This window comes from Pan troglodytes, chromosome 19, assembly GCF_028858775.2.
Source record: "Pan troglodytes isolate AG18354 chromosome 19, NHGRI_mPanTro3-v2.0_pri, whole genome shotgun sequence".
NCBI classification, from domain to species: Eukaryota; Metazoa; Chordata; class Mammalia; order Primates; family Hominidae; genus Pan; species Pan troglodytes.
Genome location: NC_072417.2, coordinates 52,412,415 through 52,437,290, shown reverse-complemented (window position 1 = coordinate 52,437,290; position 24,876 = coordinate 52,412,415). Strand labels below are relative to the sequence as shown.

General features: G+C 42.2%; 1 protein-coding gene and 1 pseudogene across 6 annotated transcripts in view; one reads left to right on the top strand and one right to left on the bottom strand.

Moving 5' to 3' along the window:
• The window catches only part of ULK2 (unc-51 like autophagy activating kinase 2), a 98,839-nt gene that overhangs the window by 23,797 nt on the left and 50,166 nt on the right, over nt 1-24,876 (top strand). For all 6 annotated transcript variants that reach the window (XR_010153254.1, XR_010153253.1, XM_054670398.2 and 3 more), the window contains exons 6-12: nt 135-308; nt 1,668-1,741; nt 3,815-3,916; nt 5,483-5,541; nt 8,469-8,551; nt 20,843-20,890; nt 21,833-21,921. Coding sequence is in view for 4 of the 6 variants with exons in the window: in XM_054670398.2 (XP_054526373.1) it covers nt 135-308; nt 1,668-1,741; nt 3,815-3,916; nt 5,483-5,541; nt 8,469-8,551; nt 20,843-20,890; nt 21,833-21,921 (629 nt within the window). In the remaining 2 variants the exon portion in view is untranslated. The remainder of the gene's footprint in view (nt 1-134; nt 309-1,667; nt 1,742-3,814; nt 3,917-5,482; nt 5,542-8,468; nt 8,552-20,842; nt 20,891-21,832; nt 21,922-24,876) is intronic.
• On the bottom strand, nt 6,535-6,924 carry LOC107969219 (NADH dehydrogenase [ubiquinone] 1 beta subcomplex subunit 4-like; annotated as a pseudogene).

Below are 24,876 nucleotides of genomic sequence, written 5' to 3'. Positions count from 1 at the left end.
AAAAATGAATAAATGTGAATCCAAATTCCTCATTCCCTTCATGCTCTCCTTCACAACCCAATCCTGTTGATGGAATATGCAGATGGTATTTGATTTTGTGTGCTTAAATATTTACGTGACTCCTTTTGTACCAGCGAAAGGGACTCTCAGTGAAGACACTATCAGAGTGTTTCTGCATCAGATTGCTGCTGCCATGCGAATCCTGCACAGCAAAGGAATCATCCACAGAGATCTCAAACCACAGAACATCTTGCTGTCCTATGCCAATCGCAGAAAATCAAGTGTCAGTGGTATTCGCATCAAAATAGGTAAATGGCCATGTATTGTGTCATGGAAAGGACATTTTTTGAAACTATTTTTAGACAACTTTAGCTTTGTTGAATGATGGATTTTTTTTTTTTTTTTTTTTTGAGATGGAGTCTCGCTCTGTTGCTCAGGCTGGCGTGTAGTGGCGCGATCTTGGCTCACTGCAACCTACGCCTCCTGGGTTCAAGCGATTCTCCTGCTTCAGCCTCCTGAGTAGTTGGGATTACAGGCATGCACCACTATGCCCAGCTAAATTTTATAGTTTTAGTAGAGACAGGGTTTCACCATGTTGGCCAGGCTGGTCTTGAACTCCTGACCTCAGGTGATCTGCCCGCCTCAGCCTCCGCAAGTGCTGGAATTACAGGTTTGAGCCTCCACACCTGGCCAAATGATGGATTTTATTGATGCAATTTGATATTTTTATTGAGATCGTGGAGTTCTCTTAGATAGGTGAATCCTTTACATTATTGACAGTTTCTGCCAAGTCTCAGGCAGTGCTAACAGGCCCACATCAGGAGCTCTAAATATGAATACCTGCGTCTCTCGAGAGGAAAATTGATGTGGTGTGCTTACTGGCAGCAAATTAATAACCCTGATTCTTTTTTTGTTTGTTTGAGATGGAGTCTCGCTCTGTCACCCAGGCTGGAGTGCTGTGGCACGATCTCGGCTCACTACAACCTCTGCCTCCCAGGTTCAAGAGATTCTCCTGCCTCAGCCTCCCAAGTAGCTGGGATGCCCAAGTAGCTGGCATGTGCCACCACACCCAGCTAATTTTTTTTGTATTTTTTTTTTAATAGAGACAGGGTTTCACCGTGTTGGCCAGGCTGGTCTCGAGCTCCTGACTTTAGGTGATCCGCCCACCTCAGCCTCCCAAAGTGCTGGGATTATAGGTGTGAGCCACCACGCCTGGCCATAACCCTGATTCTTTACAGTTCCTAGGCTTTTGACGTAGGGATCTCAGAGACCATCTAGTTTAGCCCTTGGCAGTTTTTTTTAGTAGTACCTCAAAATTATTTGAAACAATAAAAGCATAATTGTTCACATTCTACATCTGGCATTGATATTTAATGAAAACTGTATTAATGAGCTACTTATTATAATTAGCATTTTCACTTGCAAAGTTTTGTACACCTTGGTTACAAATCTGGCAGAGCAGTGACTTGTACAGTTGACGATTACTACTATTTTTAGCTTGTTGAAATCAAGGTAGCTACTTTTTTCTTTGGTGGACAGTCTTATTCAATAAGCTGTTTATTTTTCACAGTCCTTTGTGCCTTCTTGTGTCTCGAAGAATCATATGATATATGTTAGGTATGAGCGAAGACGTAATTTGCTTTTCTACTTTCTGTTTTGTGAAATAGCGGATTTTGGTTTTGCTCGTTACCTACATAGTAACATGATGGCTGCAACACTGTGTGGATCCCCGATGTACATGGTGAGTGAGTGTTTGCATCCTTGTGTGTTTAAAGCGTGGCTCCATAATCATTGGAATTTAAATATAATGCTTGCTTCTAAATAAGATGTGATTTTACATATAGTCCAAGTTGTTATTACTAATGTTAATTATATTACTGATAATGCTATAATACAGACATCTTTTGCCTTAGCATAGTGGAATGTAAAAGTAAGTCATTTTTGCCCATTTGTTTTTATTTTTTAAAAAAGATTAGTTATGAGACAAATCTATTAAGTTGAAAATAAAAATTAATCAAGGGTAGTCATGCTGTACATAATGTATAATATTAGGAGTGCTTTAAAAAACATCTTCTGGGAGCACTTCTTCAGCTGTAGGATGTGCTCATCTTTTGCATGTTAACTCTCGTGACAGGATCCCTGTGTTGTAGATGTTTTTTCCATTAGCCTCACACAGCTGAAATATCTCAGCTTTCCCCTTTATCCTCTCATATAGATAACATCATGTATTATAGGGTTAGGCTATGAAACTTCTAATGTAATGTGCAGTATTAAGTCTGGAAATACCTTAATTCTAGAGATTCAGAATTATGTAAAATAAATGTACCTATTTCAGTTCTAAATTTAAAATGGGTTTGTATTAAATTCGAAATTTCTCTAAACTAAAATCAACTTTGAACTGGTAATCAAATTTCAAAAAAATTTTATTAGATTTACAGTCTTGATCATAATTTTACTGCTTATATATAATTTTATATAAAATTTAAAATTACTTTGTACTTCTTGAGTATAAAATTAGTTTAGCCTTGAGGTTAGAGTGCTTTGGCTGATTATTAAAGGATATTGACTTAATAAGAAATTTACTAGGGAAAACAAATAAAAATGTTATGCCTGATCTGGGTGTAGTGATGCATGCCTTTAGTCCCAGCTACTTGGGAGGCTGAGGCAGGAGGACTTCTCAGGCGTTCATGGCCAGCCTGTGAACACAGCAAGATCCCATTTCCACAGAGAATTAAAGTTAAAAGGAAATGTTACATCTGAGAAATAAAACTATCTTTAAGTATATTTTCCATTTCTGTTTAATATTTGTCCTGATTAATGGTATATTTAAAATGCAAAATTTGATGAGAGGTGGGAAAATACCCGTAACAAAGCAGCAGAGAAATGGTTTTGCTTTTAGGACAATTTTTAGTATTGTGTGGGGTTTTGCATCATAGTTTTTCTATTACTATAAAAGTATTCAGATTACAAAAAACATAGGGAATAATATAGCAAACACCTATGTACCCACCATCCATATTTCACAAAGTTAACATTTTGCCATGTTTGTCTTGATCTTGTTTTTGAAAGAAATAAAATAGGCCAGGCGCAGGGGCTCATGCCTGTAATCCCAGCACTTTGGGAGGCTGAGGTGGGAGGATCACGAGGTCAGGAGTTCGAGACCAGCCTGGCCAACATGGTGAAACCTCGTCTGTACTAAAAATACAAAAAATTAGCTGGGCATGGTTGCAGGCGCGTGTAATCCTAGCTACTCGGGAGGCTGAGACAGGAGAATCACTTGAACCCAGGAGGTGGAGGTTGCAGTGAGCCGAGATCACGCCACTGCACTCCAGCCTGGGTGACACAGTGAGACTCAGTCTCAGAAAAAAAAGAAAAAAGAAAAATATTTTGGAGACAGCCCAAGTTCCTTTTGTACCTCTCCCTGATTGCATTTCCTCCTCTGCTCCTCTCACACACCTGAGGGAACCTCTGTCCTATGGTATGTATCTTATACACCATGCCCTATGGTGTGTATTTTTCTTTACTCTTTCGGCCCTCTTACTGTACTTTATGTGTCCATTATAATCAGTTGAAACATTTGTTTCTATAACTTGCCTTTTTTCATGCAACATTGATTTTGAGATTTACTAGTGAATCTCAATATATAATAATATGTTGTAAGTTCATTGCCTTATTATTTGATTAGAGAACTATCACAGGGTGTTGTTTTATTCTGGTAGTTTGTTAGGAGTGTCACCTTTACCAGTTAATTAATATGTGCATATTAATTATGCAAATAATGTACCGCATGCCCCTTAAATTTCTCTGTTCCCAGGCTCCTGAGGTTATTATGTCTCAACATTATGATGCTAAGGCTGACTTGTGGAGCATAGGAACAGTGATATACCAATGCCTAGTTGGAAAACCACCTTTTCAGGTAGGCTGACTTTTTTCTTATGTCCTCAGTTTTGGGATCTTGTCATTTTATAGTTGCGTTTGATTTGTAAAATGAAGAATACTTTGAAAGCAGTGTTTTTGGCTCCTCTGTGACTTACTTTGATTCTGTTATAGGCAAAAACTGCTTTAGTGAATCAGAACATCTTTTGGTTTTCCCCTTTTATCTGCCTGCCCTTTGTAGTTGGACTGGGCATGAAGTCTGTTGTATGTTGGGTTCGGGGCTAACAGCCTGGTGGGAAATGGGTGTGAATGGTGACACCAGAGCTTCCTAGTTAGCCTGGTTTTGGGATCCCGGAATCCACATGAGGGCTGGGGCTGGTCTGGGGAGATCTCTGGAAACCATCTCTAGCTCTCTATTTCTGACACTGCTAGGTGAGAGGGAGGTAATTATATACACTTTATGGAAATTATTATGGGTCTGTCTTCTCCTCCTCTCCCACAACATCCTGCCAAAAAGTGACCCTGTAGAGTATAATCACGATGATTTCTCTTGAGTTCATATTGCCATGTTATAATTTCTTATGTTTCAAAGAAGATCTTTGAATTTGAAAACTGAAACAAAGTGAAAATATTTGCCCAAGATAGTATTAAGAAAATTAATGATGGCCGGGCGCGGTGGCTCACACCTGTAATCCCAGCACTTTGGGAGGCCGAGGCAGGCAGATCACCTGAGGTCGGGAGTTCGAGACCAGCCTGAGCAACATGGAGAAACCCCATCTCTACTAAAAATACAAAATTAGCCGGGTGTGGTGGCACATGCCTGTAATCCCAGCTACTAGGGAGGCTGAGGCAGGAGAATCGCTTGAACCTGGGAGGCGGAGGTTGCGGTGAGCCGAGATCACACCATTGCACTCCAGCCTGGGCAACAAGATCGAAACTCTGTCTCAAAAAAAAAAAAAAAAAAAAAAAAAAGAAAATTAGTGACACAGCCAGGTTAAACACTTTTAATTTCTTAGTCTAGTTTGCATGTAGAGGAGGCTTCACTAATTCAGCAGCTGTTGTTATCAGCTATTTGTTGTTGTGGAGAGACTGAATAGTAGCAGTATACATAGTTCTTTTCTTTGAATTCCTTTAGGGTCCTAAGGTAAAGTACACCTGAATTTTACCCAACAATAATGTACCTATTGGGCAGGCCGTGTAACCTTCAGAATAGTGGTCCTTAAACTATTCTAAGTTTCAGGCTCCTCTCAGAGTCTGACCTCAGAAAAGGTACTTCAGAAAAGGTACCTCAGAAAAGGTACGTTATACTCAGATGTACAGAATTTTCACACAATGTCATAGGTTTTATGAGTTCCTAATGACCAGTTATGGGTCCTTCAGCAATCCATGGCTTTCAAGTTGATAATCTATGTTCTGTAGCAAGAATATGAGCATCATCTCTCTTTCCTTTCCTCCTCCCTCATACTTTCCCTCCTTTCCTGTCAGTCCCTTCCTTGAAACTCCCACTCCCTCAATCCCTTAAAAAAAAAGCATATGAGTGTCAATCATATGATTTGAAAGTTTTGACCCCGTTGTTTAGGAAATTAAACCTTTTTTTTTTTAATAGGCCAATAGTCCTCAAGACTTAAGGATGTTTTATGAAAAAAACAGGAGCTTAATGCCTAGGTATGTGTTTAGATTACACTGGGTTTTACTGTTTGTGAATACAGTGTTGTTTATTTGAACTGTTTGTGTTTTATGTATTCTCATTTTTTAATTCTTTTTCAGTTGATAATGTGAAAGCATTTGTTACAACAAATTAGAAAATTGCTGGCACATCATAGGTGTCTGTGTAGTGCTGTACTCTTTTCTTTCTTTTTTAAAATGTAAATTTAAAAGAAAAAGATACAGAAGTTACATGTGTTCCTTGTGGGGAGGGTAATGTGGACAGAATAGAATAGATACGCGTAAAGTAGGAAGTGAATTCCTCCCAGCTTTGCTCTCTTTAGGGGTAACAAGAGTTTGCTGTGTCTCTGTCTTCATAGTTTTTGGGCGTTCTTTATACATGTTTGAATGCTTGTTTTCCTTTTTTTTTCTCTCGAACTTGTATCTTAAGATGAGTGCTTGTTTATGTATGTATTTATACACACACATAGTTTAAGACAAATTACATCATATTTTGTGAGTTGTTTGCAGCGTCCTTTTGTTTTTTACTTTGTAGCACATCACAGATGATGTTCCGCAGCAGGATGTGGAGAGGCACTGTATGCTTTTTTTTGTTTTTGAGACAGAGTCTTGCTCTGTCACCCAGGCTGGAGTTCAGTGGCACGATCTCGGCTCACTGCAGCCTCCCCCTCCCGAGTTCAAGTGATTCTCATGCTTCAGCCTTCCTAGTAGCTGGGACTGTAGGCACCCACCACCACGCCCAGCTAATTTATATATATATATATATATATATATATTTTTTTTTTTTTTAGTGGACACGGAGTTTCACCATGTTGGCCAGGCTGGTCTTGAACTCCTGACCTCAAGTGATCCCCCCGCCTCATCCTCCCAAAGTGCTGGGATTAGAGGCATGAGCCACCATACCTGGCCAACTGTATGCTTTTTTTTTTGTTTTTTTTTTTAATGATTAATAGACTATTTAGGCAGGAGTACGTATAGTCATCATTGACAGACTTAATATGAGAGGTTAAATGTTTGATCCAATTTTCCTTCCCGGATAAGTTTTTCTTTTCTATCCATGTCAGTTTTGAAAACACAATACCAGAAGAAGAGGGGCCCAAATCCACACAGAGCGCCCAAGAGTGAGTTTTTAGGAGTGGGTCTGAAATTAGGATAGACATTTGCTGATCTTGCATAGGTCCAACGAATCAAGGCAGGATCTTCGATGAGCCCTCTGCGGTTGGGGTTGTTGTACTGAAGCAGGTACTCTCATTTCAGCCGGGCTCTTATGGCCAGCTGCTTGACTTGCGCTCATCGGGTGTCCGGAGATATGTCGTATTCGGCTGGGTTGAGGGTCGGGGGCACAGTGGCCAGGTGTGATAGAGTATACTTTGGGAACGACATCTTGGTGACCCAGAGCTCAACTGCACCTGCCACTGTATGCTTTTAAATGCCACAGAGAGTCCCATAGATGTACATTATTTTATTTAATCAGATCCCTGTTTTCATTTTTTTGGTTACTGCAGACAGGCTCTAGTGAAGTGTGTGTGTGTGTGTGTGTGTGTGTGTGTGTATGTGTGTGTACTCCTTTGTGTATGTGTGCATTTTGTTAGGGTGGACTCCTAGAAATGGAATTGTCAGACCAAAAGATACACTTTCCGAATAGGCTGTCCCAGTGAATACAGCAAGATAGAAGACTGCTCCTTTTCCCTCATTTTTACCAACATGGAATGTTAGCAGTTTTGATGCTGCACAAATGCATGAGGACCAGTTAGCTATTAATTTAATTTGCATTATTCTCTTTATTAGTGAGTTTGGCTCCTTTGTATTTGTTTAATATCTTTTTCTTTTCTTTCTTTTTTTTTTTTTGAGACAGAGTCTTGTTCTGTTGCCAGGCTGGAGTGCAATGGCACGATCTTGGCTCACTGCAACATCCACCTCCCAGTTTCAAGCCATTCTCCTGCCTCAGCCTCCCAGGTAGCTAGGACTACAGGCAGGCTACCACACCCGGCCAATTTTTGTATTTTTAGTGGAGACGGGATTTCACCATGTTGTTCAGGCTGGTCTTGAACTCCTGACCTCAAGTGATCCACCTGCCTTGGCCTCCCAAAGTGCTGGGATTACAGGTGTGAGACACCGTGCCCAGCCTGTTTAATATCTTTTTGTAATTCTTATTCTTTGAATTGTGTACTGCTATTAATTCATTTTCCTGTTGCTTGTTGTTTTCATATCGGATGTTAGGAAGTTGCATTAGTTCTCACTTGTATTTAAGTGCTGCCCTTTTCCAGACAGAAATAGAGGTGGCTATTTTGTAATAGAGAACATTATAGCAACTATTAGTGCAAGATTGAAGCTATGCTAAAAGTCAACATTGGGCTTTTGAGGTGCCTTACTCCTGCAGATACTCAAAACAACAGCAAGCACAATACAGGAATCTTCTCAATTTGATGCTGTTTCTCAAAGGCAATTTAGTGCCTTTTTTCCTTCTTTTTTTTTTTTTGAGATGGAGTCTCGCTCTGTCGCCCAGCCTGGAGTGCAGTGGCATGATCTCGGCTCACTGCAAGCTCCACCTCCCGGGTTCATGCCATTCTCCTGCCTCAGCCTCCCAAGTAGCTGGGACTACAGGCACCCGCCACCATGCCCAGCTAATTTTTTTTTTTCTATTTTTAGTAGAGATGGGGTTTCACCGTGTTAGTCAGGATGGTCTCGATCTCCTGACCTCATGATCCACCTGTCTTGGCCTCCCAAAATGCTGGGATTACAGGCGTGAGCCACAGCACCCGGCTTTTTTCCCTTCTTTAGATGACTCTTACATGGTCTTCTTGGTATAAATGTATTGGTATTTGTGAAACCGCATATACGTTTTAGTTTACTATATGGAAGGCAAAAGTTAATGTTTATGTATATAAACTTATCACTTAGGTGGTTGTGTTTTTCCTTTCCCCCAGTATTCCCAGAGAAACATCACCTTATTTGGCTAATCTCCTTTTGGGTTTGCTTCAGAGAAACCAAAAAGATAGAATGGACTTTGGTAAGAAATAGTTTTAACTTTTGCATGTTTTCTAATTTTATTGTTATATGTGCCAAAAGATTTAAAAACTAGAGATTTCAGAAAATTAAAGTCAGTTTCACTTTTCTTTTTGTTTATTTCCTTCACTGGTTTCGTAAATATTTATTGAGTGCTTATTACTATGTTCTAGGTACGAGAGATAGAGTAATAAAATCACTCTCCTCATGTAACATATATTCTAGTGGTAGAGACAATAAACAAATTAAAAACCATAATTACATATTATATTAGAAGTTGCTAAGTATTATGGGAATAAAGAAGTGGGGGTGGGGTGGGGGTGGGGATTGAAATTTTAAATAAGGTAGTCAGTGAAGACCTTACTGAGAAAGTGACATTTGAACAAAGACTTGACTTGAAATGAGAGTGAGCCATGTGGATATCTGTGGGAAGAGCTTTTTAAGCAGAGTGAACAGCCAATATAAATGATCAGGGCTGGGAGCATGCCTGTAAGCTTGAGGAACAACTAGAAGGCCAGTTGAAGACTTGGGCTTTTCCACAAAGTGTGATGGGAGCCATTTAGAGGGTTTTGAGTGGAAGAAAAGTGATGTGACTAATGTTTTTAAAAAGGATCAAGCTGGCTGCTGCTTGAGAATAGACTGTGTGCATGTAAGGGGAAGAGCAGAAGCTGGGAGACTAATCAGGAGACTCTTGTCGTTACCCAGGTGAGAGATGAGTGTAGCTTTGACTAGGGTAATAGTAGTGGAGGTGGTAAGAAGTCTTTCTGGTGGTAGAGGCAACAGCATTCACTGATGGATTGAATGTGAGGGTGTGAGAGAGAAGACTCAAGGATGACTCCAAGGTTTTTGGCCTGAGCAGCTGAAAGGATGTTGTCGATTACAGTGATGGGAAAGACTATATGGATAGAGCAGGCTATGGGGACAAGATGAGGAGTTTCTGTTGGACATGTTAAATTTAAGATAACCATTGGATATCTAAGTGTCGATGTCAGAAGTGCACTTGAATTTCAGAAAAGTCTAGACTGGGGACAGATTGGGGAGTTGTCAGCCTGGATTTATTTGTTTATTTATTTTTATATTTTTTGAGACAGGGTTTTACTCTGTCACCCAGGCTGGAGTGCAGTGGTACTATCATGGCTCACTGCAGCCTTGAGTTCCCCAGGCTCAGGTGATCCTCCCACCTCAGCCTCCCCAGTACCTGGGACTGCAGGTGTACAACACCACCTCTGGCTAGTTTTTCTATTTTTTTTGTAGAGACAGGGTTTCGTCATGTTGCCCAGGCTGGTCTCAAACTCCTGGGCTCAAGCGATCTACCCACCTTGGCCTGCCAAAATGCTGAGATTACAGATGTGAGCCACAGTGCCCAGCAATATTTATTAAATAGATTCTTTTGTTTTTTTGTTTTTTCCTTTATTTGAGAAAAGGCCTCACTCTGTTACCCAGGCTGGACTGGAATGCAGTGGTGTGATCGTAGCTCACCGCAACCTTGAACTCCTGGGTGCAAGTGATTCTCCCACCTCAGCTTCGTTAGTAGCTGGGACTACAAGCCTGCACCACCACAGTTGGCTAATTTTTTGTTTTGTTTTATTTTGTTTTGTTTTTGAGACGGAGTCTCGCTCTGTCGCCCAGGCTGGAGTGCAGTGGCATGATCTTGGCCCACTGCAACTTCCGCCTCCTGGGTTCAGGCAGTTCTCTGCCTCAGCCTCCTGAGTAGCTGGGATTACAGGCGCCTGCCACCATGCCCAGCTAATTTTTTATATTTTTAGTAGAGACAGGGTTTCACCATCTTGTCCAGGCTGGTCTTGAACTCCTGACCTTGTGATCCGCCCACCTCAGCCTCCCAAAGTGCTGGGATTACAGGCATGAGCCACCATGCCCGGCCTGTTTTGTTTTGTTTTTTCGAGACGAAGTTTTGCTCTTGTTGCCCAGCCTGGAGTGCAGTGGCATGATCTCGGCTCACTGCAACTTCCCAGGTTCAAGCTCCCAGGTTGCAGCCTCCCAGATTCAAGCTATTCTCCTGCCTCAGCCTCCCAAGTAGCTGGGATTACAAGTGCCCATCACCATGCCCGGCTAATTTTTTTTGCTTGTTTGTGTTTTTGAGACGGAGTCTTGCTCTGTTGCCCAGGCTGGAGTGCAGTGGCGCGATCTCGGCTCACTGCAACCTCTGTCTCCCGGGTTCAAGCGATTCTCCTGCCTTAGCCTTCTGAGTAACTGGGATTACAGGCACATGCCACCATGCCTGGCTAATTTTTGTATTTTTAGTAGAGATGGGGTTTCACCATGTTGGTCAGGCTGATCTTGAACTCCTGACCTCATAATCCACCTGCCTCAGTCTCCCAAAGTGGTGGGATTACAAGCGTGAGCCACCACGCCCGGCCTAATTTTTGTATTTTTTTTTTTTAGTAGAGATGGGTTTTTGCCATGTTGGTCAGGCTTGTCTCAAACTCCTGGCCTCAGGTGATCCACCTGCCTTGGCCTCCCAAAGTGCTGAGATTACAGGTGTGAGCCACCGGGCGCGGCCCAGTCGGCTAATTTAGGGTCTCACAATATTGCCAGGGCTGTTCTCGAATTCCTGGCTTCAAGAAATCTTCCTGCCTTAGCCTCCCAGAGTGCTGGGATTACAGGTATGAGCCATTGTTCCTAGTCAAAATAGATTATTTTCTAGTGTGCCATTTAAATTCTTTCATTGAGTGTTCTGGCTTTTTTGTACTATGTATTTTTTTTTAATGATTGCTCTAGGGATTACAGTATGCATCTTTTTTTTTTTTTGGAGACGGAGTCTTGCTCTGTCACCCAGGCTGGAGTGCAGTGGCGGGATCTTGGCTCACTGCAAACTCCACCTCCTGGGTTCATGCCATTCTCCTGCCTCAGCCTCCCGAGTAGCTGGGGCTACAGGCGCCTGCCACCACGCCCGGCTAATTTTTTTGTATTTTTAGTAGAGATGGGGTTTCACCGTGTTAGCCAGGATGGTTTCGATCTCCTGACCTCGTGATCCGCCCACCTCGGCCTCCCAAAGTGCTGGGATTACAGGCGTGAGCCACCGTGCCCGGCCTCTACAGTATGCATCTTAATTTATCACAGTCTACTTTATATAAAAACTAGTTGAGGCCGGGTGTGGTGGCTCACGCCTGTTAAGCCCAGCACTTTGGGAGGCTGAAGTGGGCAGATCATGAGGTCAGGAGACCAAGACCATCCTGTAGTCCCAGCTACTCGAGAGGCTGAGGCAGGAGAATGGTGTGAACCCGGGAGGCGGAGCTTGCAGTGAGCCAAGATCGCGCCACTACACTCCTCCAGCCTGGGTGACAGAGCGAGACTCCATCTCCAAAAAAAAAGAAACAAAAACCAAAAAACTAGTTGAATTCCATTAAAATATAGAAGCTTTGTTCCCTTAATATGGCTCCATTTGCTCTTCCCTTTGTGCTGTTGTCTTACATATTATGTCTATGTTGTAATCTCAGCAGTGGAGTGTTACGACGATTGCTTTATACAGTCTTACCTCTTTTTAAGAAGTGAGGAGAAGAAAGGTGAAAAACATGTATAGCATCTTTTTGTGTGTTTCTTTTTTTTTTCTGAGACAGAGTCTCACTCTGCACCCAGGCCTAAGTACGGTGGTGAAAACAAGCCTCACTGCAGCCTTGACCTCCTGGGCTCAAGTGATCCTCTTGCCTGAAACTTCTGTATAGTTGGGATTACAAGTGCACACCACCATGCCCAGCTAATTTTTAAATTTTTTGTAGAGAGGTTTTTGCCATGTTGCCCAGGCTGGTTGCCAACTCCTGGGTTCAAGCGCACATCCTGCCTCGGCCTCCCAGAGTGCTGGAATTATAGGTGTGAGCCATCATGCCCAGCCTTAGAGTACTATTTTAGCCTATACATTTATCATTTCTGACACTCTTCATTTGTTCTTATGGACTCAAGTTACTGTTTGGTGTCATTTTTTTCTTCTTTTTGTATTTTTTGTATCTCTTTTTTGTTTGGTGTCTTTTTTTAGTTCTAATATAATTCCATTCCTTTCCTCCTCTTTTGTGTTGTCATATATATTAATCTTTGTATGTTACAAAGCCCAGTAGTACAATTTTATAATTATTTTATACAGTTGTCCTTTAAATCGGCTAAGAGAAAAATACATAATGTACTGTCTTCCATAATTATCTACATAATTACCAATGCTCTTTATACAAATTCTCAGAATCTTCATTTATCTGGGAATGTCATTATTTCCCTTTATTTCCCTTCACTTTGGAAAAGTGTTTTTTTTTTTTGGTAGATACTGAATTCTTGGTTGTTAGGATTTTCTCCAGCCCGTACTTTGACTATGTCATCTTACTGCTTTCTGGCCTCCATTGTTTCTGATGAGAAGTCACCTGTTAATCTTACTAGGTTTCCCTAGTAGGTGATGAGTCATTTTTCTCTTAGTGCTTTTGAGATTTTTCTCTGTCTTTGATTTTCAACAGTTTTAACTGTGATGTGTCTAGATGTGTATCTCTGTGTTTATCCTGCCTGGAGTTTATTGATCTTTTTGGATATATAAATAAATGTTTTTCACCAAATTTGGGGAGTTGTCAACCATCATTTCTTAAAATATTCATTCTGTCCCTTTCTCTTTCTTTTCTCTGAGACTCCCATTGTGTGCACTAAATGGTCTATGCTTGATGATGTCTCACAGCTGAGTCTGTTCATTTTTCCATATTGTTTTTTCCTTTGAGTTTTTTAGGTTGGAAATATCTGTTAATCTGTTCTCAGCCTTGCTGATTGTTTTATTCAGTTATTGTACTTTTTAAGTCCGGATTTTCTGTTTGGTTCTTTTTTATAATTTCTGTCTTTTTCTTGATATTCTCTATTTGATGAGTCGCTGTCTCCTGCCTCAGCCTCCTGCATAGCTGGGACTACAGGCGCCCACCACCATGCCCAGCTAATTTTTTGTGTTTTTAATAGAGTCGGGGTTTCACCATGTGGGCCAGGCTGGTCTCGAACTCCTGGGCTCACATGATCCACCCACCTCGGCCTCCTAAAGTGCTGGGATTACAAGCGTGAGCCACTGTGCCCGGCTGGCTTTCTCTACTTTTAAAAATGGGCGACAGAGTGAGACTCTGTCTCAAAAAAGAAAATTTGTTTATAATAACTGCTTTAAAGTCTTTGTTAAGTCCAACATTTGGCCCCCTCACGACAGTTTCTATTGACTGCTTCGTTCCCCTGTGTATGGGCCATACTTCTTTGTTGCTTTGCATGCCTTGCGGTTTTTTGTCGAAAATCAAACATTTTGTTCAATACAGATAGCAACTTTAGATTTGAACCCTCCCCCTCTCCCAATTGGGGGTTGTTCTGTTTTTTTTTTTTTTTTTTTTTTCCTTTGAGACAAAGTCTTACTGTGTCGCCCAGGCTGGAGTGCAATGGCATGATCTCAGCTCACTGCAAGCTCCGCCGCCCGAGTTCAAACAATTCTCCTGCCTCAGCCTCCCGAGTAGCTGGGATTACAGGCGCACACCACTACGCCTGGTGAATTTTTGTATTTTTAGTAGAGACAGGGTTTCACCACGTTGGCCAGGCTAGTCACGAACTCCTGATCTTAAGTGATCCACCTGCCTCAGCCTCCCAAAGTGCTAGGATTACAGGCATGAGCCACGATGCCTGGTCGGATTGTTCTATTTGTTTAATAACTTGCGTGGACGAAATCTGTGGAATATTGTTTTCCTTGCAGTTTTTGAACATTGATTTATCTCCAAAATTGTTTTTGTATTTTTTTCAGTTAAAAAAATTGTAAAGCCCAGTTTCCTAGGGGTCACCCCTTTGTCTACAGTTTTTTAGTGGTCAGCCAGTTATTGGTCAAAGGTGGTGCTTTGAGACGGTAAGTTACCATCCTTTGTCCATAGATCTGTGTGTGGCTTGGGGAATGCACTAAAAGTTCAAGCACAGCTGAGCATTGTGGCTCACATCTGTAATCCCAGTGCTTTGGGAGGCCGAGGTGGGCAGATCAGTTGAACTCAGGTGTTTGAGACCAGCCTGGGCAACATGGTGAAAGCCTTCTACTAAAAATACAAAAATTAGCTGGTGTGGTGTGGGCCTGTAGTCCCAGCCACTCAGGAGGCTGAGCTGGGAGGATTGCTTGAGCCCTGGAGGTCAAGGCTACAGTGAGCTGTGATCATGCCACTGCACCCAGCCTGGGTGACAGAATGAGACCCTGTATAAAAAGAAAAAAAAAAGAAAGAAAATGTTTCATTTATCTTGACTCCAATCTTTATTATTTCTTTCCTTCTACTAGTTTTGGGCTTAGTTTGCTGTTTTTCTAGTTCCATAAGCATGAAGTTAGCTTATTGATTAGATGTTTCTTTTTCTTTTTTTTTTTTTGAGACGGAGTTTTGCTCTGTCACCAAGGCTGGAGTGTAGTGGCGTCATCTTGGCTCACTGCAACCTCCATCCAGCTCCTCGGTTCAGGCGATACTCCTGCTTCAGCCTCCAGAGTAGCTGGGACTACAGGCTCAAGTCACCACACCTGGCTATTTTGTATTTTTAGTAGAGACAGGGTTTCATCATGTTGGCCAGGCTGGTCTTAAACTCCTGATCTCAGGTGATCCACTTGCCTCGGCCTCCCAAAATACTGGGATTACAAGTGTGAGCCACCATGCCTGGCCTATTTCTTCTTTTTTTTGAGACAGAGTCTTGCTCTGTCGCCCAGGCTGGAGTGCAGTGGCACAGTCTTGGCTCACTACAACCCCTGCCTCCTGGGCTAAAGTGATTCTTCTGCCTCAGCCTCCTGAGCAGCTGGGATTACAGGTGCCCACCACCACGCCCGGCTAATTTTTTTGTGTTTTTGGTAGAGACGGGGCTTCACCATGTTGGCCAGGCTGGTCTTGAACCCCCAACCTCAAGTAATCTGCCTGCCTTGGCCGCCCAAAGTGTTGGGATTATAGGCGTGGGGCACGGCACCTGGCCTTATTTCTTCTTTTTTAAAGGAGGTGTTTACAGGTATATTTTTCCCTCTTACTACTGCTTTTGCTACATCCCATAAGTTTTAGTATGTTGTGTTTTCATTTTCATTTGTCTCAAGATATTTTCTAATTTGCCTTTATGACTTCTTTGACTCATGGTTGCTTAAGAGTTGGTATCCTTTGGCTCTGTGTCCCACCCAGATCTCATCTTGAATGAGATGAGACGGGGAAGGGCTTGGTGGGAGGTGAGTGAATGGGGAGGGGCTTGGTGGGAGGTGAGTGAATCATGGGGGCGGATTTCCTCTATGCTGTTCTCATGATAGTGAATTCTCACAAGATCTGATGGTTTGAAAGTGTGGTACATCCCCTTCCTGCTCTGCAATGGTAAGACATGCTTGCTTCTCCTTCGCCTTCTGCCATGATTGTAAGTTTTTTGAAACCTCCCCAGCCATGGAAAACTAAATTAAACCTCTTTTCTTCATAAAATGGCCAGTCTCAGGTAGTTTTTTTTTTTTTTTTTTTTTTAGGGACGGAGTCTTGCTCTGTCACCCAGGCTGGAGTGCAGTGGAGCAATCGTGGCTCACTGTAACCTCCACTTCCGGGGTTCAAGCGATTCTCCTGTCTCAGGCTCCTGAGTAGCTGGAATTACAGCTGCGTGCCACCACGCCTGGCTAATTTTTGTATTTTTAGTAGAGATGGGGTTTCACCATGTTGGCCAGCTGGTCTTGAACTTCTGTTCTCAAGCGATCAGGCTGCCTGGGCCTCCCAAAGTGCTGGGATTATAGGCGTGAGCCACTGCGCCCAGCCTCAAGTAGTTCTTTATAGTGTGCGAAAACAGAGTAATACAAGAGTGTTTTGTTTAATTTCCACATATTGTGGATTTTCCCGTTATTTCCTCTGTTACTGATTTCTAGTTTTTTTTTTTTTTTTTTTTAAAACAATCTCAAAGGACAGGCATGAACCACTGTGCCCGGCCCTTGATTTCCACTTTTATTCCATTGTGATTGGAAAAGATAATCAGTCACCGTGATTACAGTCTTTTAAAATTTATGGGCCAGGCATGGTGGCTCATATCTGTAACCTTAGTGCTTTGAGAGGCTGAGGAAGGAAGACTGCATGAGGCCAGGAGTTTGAGATTAGCCAGGGCAACATAGTGAGAACCTGTCTCTACAAAAAATATTAAAAATTAGCTGGGTGTAGTGGTATGCACCTTTAGTTCCAGCTTCTTGGGAGTCTGAGGTAAGAGGGATTACTTCAGCCCAGGAGTTTGATGCTGCAATGAGCTAATTGCACCACTGCATTCCAGCCTGAAAAAACAGAGCGCAACATTGTCTCTGATTAAAAAAAAAAAATTATTAAGACTTGTTTTGTGGCCTAAGGTGTGGTCTGTTTTGGAGAATGTCCCATGTGTACTTGAGAAAAATATATGCTCTGCTCTCAGAGACTAGAGTACTCTGTGTGTGTCTGTTAGGTCCAGTTAGTTTATAGCACTGTTTAGTGCCTCCCTTTCCTTATTGATGCTGTATCTGGTTATCCTATCCATTACTGAAGGTGGGATATTGAAGTCTCCAACTATTATTGTACAAATCTCTTTCTTCAGTTGTCAATGTTTGCTTCATGTATTTTGGGGCTCTGATGTTTATAAATCTTAAATTTTCTTGGTTAATTGACCCTTCTATCATTATTTAATACCTTTTTTTTTTTTTTTTTTTTTTTTTTTTGAAATGGAGTCTCGCTCTGTCACCCAGGCTGGAGTGCAGTGGCGCGATCTCGGTTTACTGCAACAACCTCCGCCTCCTAGGTTCAAGCGATTCTTCTGCCTCAGCCTCCCAAGTAGCTGGGACTACAGGTGCCTGCCACCATGCCCAGCTAATTTTTATATTTTTAGTAGAGACAGGGTTTCACCATGTTGGTCAGGCTGGTCTCAAACTCCTGACCTTGTGATCCGCCCTCCTCAGCCTCCTAAAGTGCTGGGATTACAGGCGTGAGCTACCGTGCCCAGCCCCCCCCCTTTTTTTTTTCCTTGACAGGGTCTCATCCTGTCACCTAGTCTGGAGTGCGGTGGTGCAGTCTTGGCTCACTGAAACCTCTGCCTCCTGGGCTCAAGTGATCCTCTCACCTCTGCCCCTCAAGTAGCTGGGACTACAGGTGCAAAGCTACCACACCTGGCTAATTTTTGTATTTTTTGTGGAGACAGGGTTTCACCATTTTTTCCAGGCTGATCTAGAACTCTTGAGCTCAAACGATCCACCCACCTCGGGCCTCCCAAGTGCTAGGATTACAGGCTTAAGCCAGTGTACTTGGCCTTATTTAATGTACTTTTTGTCTTTTATAACAGTTTTCGATTCAAATTCTATTTTGTCTGATAGTCAACTTTGCCCTTCTCTTTTGCTTAGTATTTGCCTGGGAATAGCTTTTTCCATTATTTTGCTTTCAAATATTTGTGTCTTTAGATTTAAAGCGAGTCTCTTTTTCTTTTTTCTTTTCTTTTTGAGATGGAGTCTTACACTTTCACCCAGGCTGGAGTGCAGTGGCACAATCTCAGCTCACTGCAACCTCTGTGTCCCGAGTTCAGGCGATCCTCTCACTTCAACTGGGACCACAGATGTGCAGCACCATGCCTAGCTAATTTTTTTGTATTTTTGGTTTCACCATGTTGCCCAGGCTGGTCTTGAATTCCTGAGCTTAAGAGATCTGCCTGGGATTAGAGGCGTGAGCCACCTCACATGGCCTAAAGGGAGTCTCTGTTCTGTTTACAGATTATAGTTGGATTATTTCCTTTTAATCTACTTTGCCAGTCTCTGCCTAAGGAGATCTATTTACATTTAAAGTAATTACTGATGAGGAAAGATTTTCACCATTTCACTATTTTTATGTCTTACAGCTTTTTTGTCCCACATTTCTCCCATTACTGCTCTCTTTAGTGTTGTTTGATTTTTATGGTAATGTGTTTTGATTCCTTTCTCATTTCCTTCTGTGTATATTTTTCCTTGTGGTTACCTGTGGATTACATATAACATCTAAAGTTACTGAATTCATATTAACTTTAGTTGCACACAAAAACTCTACTTCTGTATTGCTTTATCCCCCCTTTATGTTGATATCACAAATTATATCTTTATGATAATTTTAATGCGTTTGTCTTTTAAACTCTGTAGAAAGTGAAAAAGTGAAGTTACAAACCAAAATTACAGTACTATTGGATTTTAAATTGCCAGTGTATTTATCTTTTCCGGAGATCTTCATGTCTTCATGTGGCTTTTTACTGTCTAGCTCTTTTCATTTCAACCTGAAGTGCTCTCTTTAGCATTTCTTATAGGGGAGGTCTTGTGGTAATGAATTCCCTCAGCTTTTGTTTTTCTGGGGATATCTTAATTTCTTCCTGAGTTTTGAAGGACAGTTTTGTGGAATGTAGAATTCTCAGTTAACTTTTTTTTCTTTCAGCACTTTAGATAATATCCCACTGCCTTCTGGCCTCAAGATTTTTGATGGGAAATTGGCTGATATTCTTATTAAGGATCCCTGTATATTACAAGTTGCTTCTCTCTTGCTTCCAAGATTCTCTCTGTCTTTTGAAAGTTTGATTCTGTAACTCTGTGTGGGTCTCATCAGTTTATCTTAAAGTTTTTGAAAGTTGCTTTTTTTTTTTTTTGAGACAGAGTTTCGCCCTTGGTGCCTAGGCTGGAGCGCAATGGCAGGTTCTCAGCTCACCACAACCTCCACCTCCCGGGTTCAAGCAATTCCCCTGCCTCAGCCTCCTGAGTAGCTGGGATTACAGGCATGTGCCACCATGCCTGTTAATTTTGTATTTTTAGTAGAGACGGGGTTTCTCCATGTTGGTCAGGCTGGTCTCAAATTCCCGACCTCAGGTGATCTACCTACCTCTGCCTCCCAAAGTGCTGGGATTATAGGCATGAGCTGCCACGCCCGGTCCAACCTAATTCTTATCTTAGGTAAAAACAGCTGCTTGAAAATGTCAGACCAGAGAAATCATTAAGACATGTTTAATGAAAATACTTAGCAAATTAACCCTGGTCTTGTAGTTTTTAGGGAAAAAAGTGTTTGACTTTTCCTGTAGTAATAGTTGTAATACTAACAGAGATTTGTGGAAATATACTCCAGGATTTTGGTTTGCTAATGTATAGTATAATATGGAAACCCACATTGGTATTTAAATAAGATGGACTGGAATTTGAATTCTAGTCCCTCACCTTACTAACTCTTTGACATTGGACAAGAAACATGGCCTTTGTGTGCTTTTAATTTTATTACCCATCATAGGAGGACATACTTCCTCAGATAAGGTTTGTGAAGCACCCAGTTCATTGTCTTAGTGAATGTTGAATACTCAGTAGAGGATAGCTGTAATTGTTTCCATGTCGGGGAAAAGATGAAATGGTCTGAATACCTATTGTCTTAATGTTTTGTAAAGTTGGACTAAAATTAAGTTCATGTAGTTGGAAATATTTATACCTATTAGGGAGAAGTTAAGCTGAGAGTTGCTCTGAACCATGAGAATTATGGTCAATAGTGAAACAACTATTATGGAGAATGGTTTTAAAATTATTGAATGTATTGTTTTTGTAGTTTCTTTTTTTTTTTTGAGACGGAGTCTCGCTCTGTCACCCAGGCTGGAGTGCAGTGGCGCGATCTCGGCTCACTGCAAGCTCCGCCTCCCGGGTTCACGCCATTCTCCTGCCTCAGCCTTCCGAGTAGCTGGGACTACAGGCGCCGGCCGCCATGCCCAGCTAATTTTTTGTATTTTTAGTAGAGACAGGGTTTCACCGTGTTAGCCAGGATGGTCTCAATCTCCTGACCTTAGGTGATCTGCCTGCCTCGGCCTCCCAAAGTGCTGGGCTTACGGGCGTGAGCCACCACACCCGGCCAGTTTTTTCTCTTTTTAATGTGAAACCAGCATCAGGAATACTTGTAGGGGCGAAGGATAGTTTGTTGTATAAATCAGCTGCATCAATTTCCTCTTAGGACAATTAACAGCTGTAGTTCACATGGGTGCTTAACAAGGGCCTGGTGATCACAGTTCTCCTGTGGGGCTGTCCACTGGAGGGTGGCATACGTTAGAGAACATGTCTGTGTAAGTAGCATCAGAGTATGTTGTGCTGGTGATAGATGTTTTGAGAATTCATAATTATTTAAAATTTGTTATTGATTCATTATTTTGTATGATTATAAAAATATTTTATAGAGGATTTATAAAAAATATGCTTTTACATTTAAAGGAAATGGAGCCTATATAAAGAAGTTAAATTCTGATCTCAAAGTCATTATATTGAATACGTTGAGAAAAAATAACCTGGTTGATAGTTTAGTCAATGTCTCTTTAAAGGTTGCATTCTCATTTCTTGTTACAGAAGCATTTTTTAGCCATCCTTTTCTTGAGCAAGGTCCAGTAAAAAAATGTGAGTATCCATTTTTTGTATTTTCACTTAAAGAATGAATGCAAGCTTTAGGAAAAATTAATGATTTTTACTACAAAATTCATCTTTTATTGTGACTCCTAAAATTTCATTGAATTTATTTATTTATTTATTTTTTTGAGATGGAGTTTCGCTCTTGTTGCCCAGGCTGGAGTGCAGTGGCGTGATCTCGGCTCACAGCAACCTCCACCTCCCGGGTTCAAGCCATTCTCCTGCCTCAGCCTCTGGAGTAGCTGGGATTACAGGCATGCGCCACCATGCCTGGCTAATTTTGTATTTTTAGTAGAGATGGGGTTTCTCCATGTTGGTCAGGCTGGTCTCGAACTCCGGACCTCAGGTGATCCACCCGCCTCAGCCCCCCAAAGTGCTGGAATTACAGGTGTGAGCCACCACACCCAGCCACTTTTTTTTTTTAAATGGAGTCTTGCTCTGTCACTCAGGCTGGAGTGCAGTGGTACAACCTCTGCTTCCTGGTTTCAAGTGATTCTCCTGCCTCAGCCTCTGGAGTAGCTGGGATTACAGGCAGGCACTACCACACCTGGCTAATTTTTGTATTTTTAGTAGAGATGAGGTTTCACCATGTTGGTCAAGCTGGTCTCAAACTCCTGACCTCAAGTGATCCTCCTGCCTCAGCCTCCCAAAGTGTTGGGATTATAGGAGTGAGCCTCTGCGCCCAGCCTGATTTTCTTAGATACCTACGATTGTGTTTATTTAATAATTGTTCTATTTTTCCTTCTGAAACGAAGTTGAAATAGTTTTAGTAATTGCTGCATTTTTAGTTTCATCAGCAGATGTGGTAATAAATAGGTAAATGCAGATTTTGGGGGAACACAAACGTGTAGTAGTTTTGGCAAGTGTTTCTGTTATACAGGTCATGTGACTGCACTACAAAATGATGTAGTTCATTTGTGTTTCTTCCCCTAGCTTGCCCAGTTCCAGTGCCCATGTATTCTGGTTCTGTCTCTGGAAGCTCCTGTGGCAGCTCTCCATCTTGTCGTTTTGCTTCTCCACCAGTAAGTTATAGTTTATTAAAAATAATTTCAGAGTTAGTGCTATTACATCTGTTCTCAAATGGAGCATGCACATACACTGTGGATATTCTTTTTATGTGTAATGTTTACTAATGCAGCTGAGGTTTGGGAGAAAGAACATGATAGTTGGGTCAAATGGACCTGCATTCGGGCCTCTGTCTGTATGTTACTGTGTAAGCTCCAGAAAGAAATGTCACCTCTCTGGGCCATTTGCCTCTGAACAGTGAGTATAGCACTATCACCTTTTTATACCCTATGGTGTTTTGGTGATGATACTTGCAAACAGAGTACCCATTACAGGTGGATAGGCAATAAATATTTATTTGATCTGAATGCCGTAGACATGAGCTTGGATTTTTTTTGTATGTGGAATTTCTACTGAGGGAGGAGTCACCTCTGAGCCAGATTTCACTGACTTAGATTCTCTTAATCATGATTTCTGGCGCTTTAAGGTGGCTTCTACTCAAACCTCTTCCTTTCCCTGAAGCTCCCAAGCCATTTTCTTCATGGCTGTGTTCCCTCCCATCTCAGTACTTCTTCCTAATCCTGAGGCCTTCTGGTCACTCTAGTCACTTCTTCCTACTCCACTCTCCTCTTAGGCTTTTGTTTTTTGTTTTTTGTTTTTTTGAGATGGAGTCTCGCTCTGTCGCCCAGGCTGGAGTTTAGTGGCTCCATCTTGGCTCACTGCAACCTCCGCCTCCTGGGTTTAAGCGATTCTCCCAGCCTCAGCCTCCCAAGTAGCTGGGACTGTAGGCGCACACCACCACACCCAGCCAATTTTTTGTATCTTTTGTAGAGACGGGGTTTCACTATGTTGGCCAGGCTGGTCTGAAACTCCTGAACTCAAGTGATCTGCCCGCCTTGGCCTCCCAAAGTGTGAGCCACGGCACCCCGCCCCAGACATCAGTTTCTTGAATGCCGCTGGCAGAAAGGTAGGGGAGCCATAAAAGTGAGACAACTCAGAGGTGTAAGTGGATGGGGCTTGCAGCCTCCATGTACCTTACCTGTCATATTAACTAGGACACCTTTTTTTTGTATGTCAAGTGAGTGTAATTTACCTACCTCGTAGGGTTCTTCAGGGATAAGTGAGTGTAAGCACTTATTGCATGCAGGGTCTGACACATAGTATATAACGCAAGAGGTGGCAACTGTTAGGTAAAGCAGATGCAGATATAGCCTGTTGCAAACAGACAAGTCTCAAAACTGGCAGCAAACCTTTCTTACACAGCCCCGCAAATTCATACCAAATAGATAAAGCAGATTATGTTAATAAGACTTATGTTATGTTCTGGTGAACTAAAAAAATTAAGAGCCAGACATGCTGGCACCAATCCTAGCCCTGCTGCTTGCCCACTCAGTGACTTTGGGCCGGTCAGTTAGAGAGGTGGGCCATGGTGTCCTCATCTGGACCATAGGCTTGTTTAACCTTTGCTTGCAGGGTCCTGGTAGTAAGATGTGGGAAGTGCCTAGCCATGGCAAAGTCTCAATAAATTGTGGCTATTATTATGAACCATATATTTGACACAATGTAATATGAAAAGCAAAGCTTGTGCTAGAGAAAAGAACAACAGGGAAGAATCTAATTTTGGGAGAGCAAACATAAAGGAGCCTGTGGGGTGATAGTGTGACTGAGGGATGAGAGAGGCCAGCAGGGAGGATGTTGAACTGGAAATTTTCTTTGACTGGAGAGAGCATTTTGGGGTTTTTGTTGGTTGAAAGAGGAGGACAAAATAGGAGCCAGGCTAGGGCTGCCAAGGAGTAGCTGAATGTAGAACTAACTGGAGGAGTGAAGAGAGGCAGGAGAAAGAGAAAGTCTTTTTAGATGTTAAAAACTCTGGTGGACAAACCTATTTTTTCTGAGGCAGGAATATTGTTTGATTCCAGGAGTTCAAGACCAGCGTGGGCAACATATCAAGACCACCCATCTCTACTAAAAAAAAAAAAAAAAAAAAAAAAAATAGCCAGGCGTGCCTGGGCATGACTGTAGACTCAGCTGTAAGGGAGGCTGAAATGGGAGGATTGCTTGATCCCAGGAGTTCAAGGCCACACTGGGCAACATAGTAAGAACCTGCCTCTATTAAAAAAAAAAAAATCCAGCTGGGTGTGGTGACTCATGCCTGTAATCCTAACACTTTGGGAGGCTGAGGTGGCCAGATCATGAGACCGGGAGATCAAGACCATCCTGGCTAACACGGTGAAACCCCATCTCTACTGAAAATACAAAAAATTAGCTGGGCATGGTGGCACGTGCCTGTAGTCCCACCTACTCGGGAGGCTGAGGCAGGAGAATCACTTGAACCCGGGAGGCGGAGGTTGCAGTGAGCCAAGATCGCGCAACTGCACTCCAGCCTGAGCGACAGAGCGAGACTCCATCTCAATAAAAAAAAAACAAACCAAACAAAAAAACAGTAAAATGGCCGGGTGTGGTGGTTCATACCTATAATCCCAGCACTTTGGAAGTCTGAGGCGGGTGGACCACTTGAGGTCAGGAGTTTGAGACCAGCTTGGCCAACATGCCAAAACCCTGTCTTGGTGTTTTTTCAAATAACAAAAATTAGCTGGGCCTGGCGGGGTGCACCTGTAATCCCAGATACTCAGGAGGCTGAGGCAGTAGAATCACTTGAACCCAGGAGGCAGAGGCTGCAGTGAGCCAAGATCATGCCACTGCACTCCAGCCTGGGTAACAGAGCGAGACTCTATCTCAAAAAAAAAAAAAAAAAAAAGAAATAAGTCACTGGCATAAACATATCCTTTTTATGTCTTATTCATTAGAGTTCTTTAAAAAGTAAGGTTGGGCCAGGCTCAGTGGCTCACACCTGTAATCCAGCACCTTGGGAGGCCAAGGTGGGTGGATCGCTTGAGATCAGGAGTTTGAGACCTGCCTGGCCAACATGGTGAAAACCTGTCTCTACTAAAAATACAAAAATTAGCCAGATG